We start from the raw sequence: 3,524 nt of genomic DNA on the forward strand, positions 1-3,524 counted from the left end.
TTCCCTCCCTCACCCACTCCCTCACTCACTTACCCCCTCCCTCACTCACTTACCCGCTCACTCACTCACTCACTCACTCACTCACTCTCTCTCTCTCTCTCTCTCTCTCTCTCTCTCTCTCCTTCTCTCTCTCTTTCTCTCTCGCTCACTCGCTCTCTCTCATCTGTCTATCTATCTATTTATCTTCATGTTTCTATCTATCTCTATCTCTTTCTCTCTGTCTCTGTCTCTGTCTCTGTCTCTCTGTCTCTCTCTCTCTCTGTGTCTCTCTATTTAAGATTCAGACCTCCTCTCTGTCTCTAAATTTGTGTGATTTTGTCTTCTATCTTAACCGCCTTCTCCAAGACTCCCCGCCCCCCCCCAACAAAAAATGTTACTCTAATCTTTTATCATTGTAATCCTACTATTCACTCTCTCCCTCCCTCCCTCCATGCCTTCCTTCCTTCCTTCCTCTCTTCTTCCTTTCTCCCTTCCCTCCCTCACCCACTCCCTCACTCACTTACCCCCTCCCTCACTCACTTACCCGCTCACTCACTCACTCACTCACTCACTCACTCTCTCTCTCACTCACTCACTCACTCCCTCACTCACTCTCACTACCTCATTCACTCACTCACTCTCTCCCTCCCTCACTCACTCACTCCACCTCTCCCTCCCTCTCTTATTCCCTCCCTCCCTCACTCACTCTCTCCCTCTCTCCCTCCCTCACTTACTCACTCACTCCCCCACTCATTCCCTCCCTGCTTCACTCACTCCCTCCCTCCCTCACTCACTCAGCGAAGCACCTGACCTCTACAGCACAGACGCCGGTTCAAGCAAAGCGAAAGAAAAGCCATTAAAAAACTCACCCCAAAACAACCCGGTTCTGTAACACCCTGGAAGGGATTCGAATCTGTATCATCAGCACAGTAGGGCAAAATATATAATGCTGAGCTGTTTCAACTTTGACATCTCGAGGGTGCGCTCGTATGCAAATTTTTAGCGTTTTCGTTGGCCAGATATTAACAAAATCAACAACAACAATAACAACACAATAACAGCAGCAGCAGCAGCAGCAACAGCAAAAACGACAACAACAACAACATAACAACAACAATAACAACAGCAAAAACAACAATAACAATAATAATAACAATAACAAGACAACAACAACAGCAGTAGCAACAACAACAACAACAACAACAACAAGGATTAGGTCAAGAGAAGAATGAACACAGGTGCAGATTTTGACAGTAAAAAATGTAGTCTTAAGCGATTCCGATGTGACAGCTTTAAGAATTTTGGTCTCTGAGAATGCGTCTGGGAACGAGACATGCTAGCTCTTACAAATAGCAGGATTACTAGCTGTTTTATCAAAGCAAGATTTAATTGAAAATGGCATACGTTAGCATTTTCATATATTTATTTTTTTTAAAGATAGGTTTCAAGCTATACATTTTTATCACAAATTTAAAATGTTCAGTAAAGAGTGAAGACTAACGTATGAAGACACAGTTACAGTACAGGGAAAAAGATGCTTTCGATGAAAGAAGAAAGTAAGATTAAAACAAAACAAAACAAAAATGCAGCGTCTAATCAGTTAGAAGACAGACCGGCGTCTAAGAGTTAATAGCAGCTAACTCAGAGAGAAACTTTGGCACAACAGTAACCATCAATTACCAGGCATTGTATAAAACTTAATGATGTTATAAAGTAAAAGTGTGTCATAGCAAATTCCGTAGGAAGATCAATGCAGGGACCCGAATATAGACAATGGCGTCGGAGGTTTAGTGGTAAGACTGTTGGGCTCGTAACCAAAAGGTCGTGGGTTTAACCCTGGCTGGTGCCCGACGTTGTGTCCTTGGTAAAGGCACTTTAGGCGACTTTTCCTCATTTCATCCACGTGGGAATGGGTACCCGTCTATAGTGTGTTTGAGCGCTTAGTCGGTTGCTTGCCTGCACTCCTGGGAAGCCAAGAATGCTTCTGGGTGTTCTAGGGTTCACTGGGGTAGTAACGTAGATTGTAAAGCGCAGAAAGCTTGCTGTTGAGCAGGGATATGAGCTCTGCGAATGCTATTTATTATTTTACAGACAGTGAAACAACGTTTTGACAAGGGTTTGGAGATGGTCAAATGATTCTTCTGACTCAAAAAATTAAAACTGTGTTGCTACCCGTTTGTACTTAAAAGTGTCAAATTCTAAACCTATTCCTACATCTTGAGACAACAACACTATTGACAGCAGCAACAGATGGGTCTGGCATTAAGCGATTAAGCGTTTCACCATCGAACGCAGGCGACCTGAGTTCGATTCCGAAGAGCGTTGAATTTCTTTTCGTGCCCATCAGTCTTTCTGCTGAAACGTTTCATTTCTCTCAGCCCTGATTGGCCCGGACAGGCATTGTGTTGACGGGGGCAGGAACGATCAACATTTAAACATATCCCACACTACAACACCCCTCCCCCCAAGCAACAACAAGGTTGAAATACTTACAGCGTCCGGAGTTGAGCACATTGCCTGAAGATTGACACTGGGTGAGATATAAGGTTAGCAAGCGGGTTGTGGGACAGTGTCCTGTGAACGAAGACGAAGAAATCCTTATTATACATAGACAGTGAACGAAGGCGAAGAAATCATTATATACGTAGATAGTGAACGAAGGCGAAGAAATCATTATTATACATAGTGAACAAAAGCAAGGAAATCATTATTATACATAGACAGTGAACGAAGGCGAAGAAATCATTATTATACATAGACAATGAACGAAGGCGAAGGAATCATTATTATACATAGTGCACGAAGGCGAGGAAATCATTATTAGACCATGAACAGAGGCAAAGGTATCATTAAGAGTATTGCCAGATGAGAAGCAACTGAAATCAAAATCTTACTAACCTGAATGACACCTGCTTGTACATGCATCCCTCTCCTCCGCCCCCCCCCCTCTTTCATACCCACTCCTGTCCACAGACACAAAGGAACCTATTTGTATGGGTCACTACATGCTAGAGCAGGGGTGCCAAACTCAATCGCTCAGGGGGCCAAACGCACATTTTCAATTGGTCGCTTTTAAGGGCAAGCGGGCTACCCCAGATTTCGGATGCTTCTAGATATCTTGACCTACACCAAAAGTGGGCATTGTCCTACCTTTAGAGACGTTTGGTTTCATTGATGTGTATATTTGTTTGGTCATAGAGAAAACTCTCCTTGTCTTTTAAACAAACTGAACAAGGGGCAAAAACGTTACCTTCGATCTTCTCAAAACAGCATTTTTCGGGATAGCCCCCTTGTGCTTAAAAGCGATCAACTAAAACTTGATACGACAAATTAGAGTGTTTCGTCCCAGGACACACTCCAAGAGACTAGCCACCTGAAAGCTGTGGCATTGGAAATGCTGCGGACCGATATGGATAAACACACATTGGGAAGTAGAAAACTATACCTTTTTAAAAGAATAATATGAATAAAAACAGGCAAATGCTCAAGTTCTAATAATGTTACAATAATGCATCAAGCCATAATCAATTTTTGGTCTTTTGTCA

General features: G+C 43.0%; 1 protein-coding gene across 1 annotated transcript in view; it reads right to left on the bottom strand.

The window, feature by feature from the left end:
- Positions 1–3,524, bottom strand: part of LRRTK (leucine-rich repeat receptor tyrosine kinase) — a gene marked incomplete at its 3' end in the record, with an annotated part of 149,291 nt that overhangs the window by 61,979 nt on the left and 83,788 nt on the right. The window contains 1 exon segment of the mRNA NM_001245993.1: positions 2,473–2,553. Within this exon segment, the coding sequence (NP_001232922.1) occupies positions 2,473–2,553 (81 nt within the window).

Source organism: Aplysia californica, unplaced genomic scaffold (assembly GCF_000002075.1).
Source record: "Aplysia californica isolate F4 #8 unplaced genomic scaffold, AplCal3.0 scaffold00067, whole genome shotgun sequence".
Lineage (NCBI taxonomy): Eukaryota > Metazoa > Mollusca > Gastropoda > Aplysiida > Aplysiidae > Aplysia > Aplysia californica.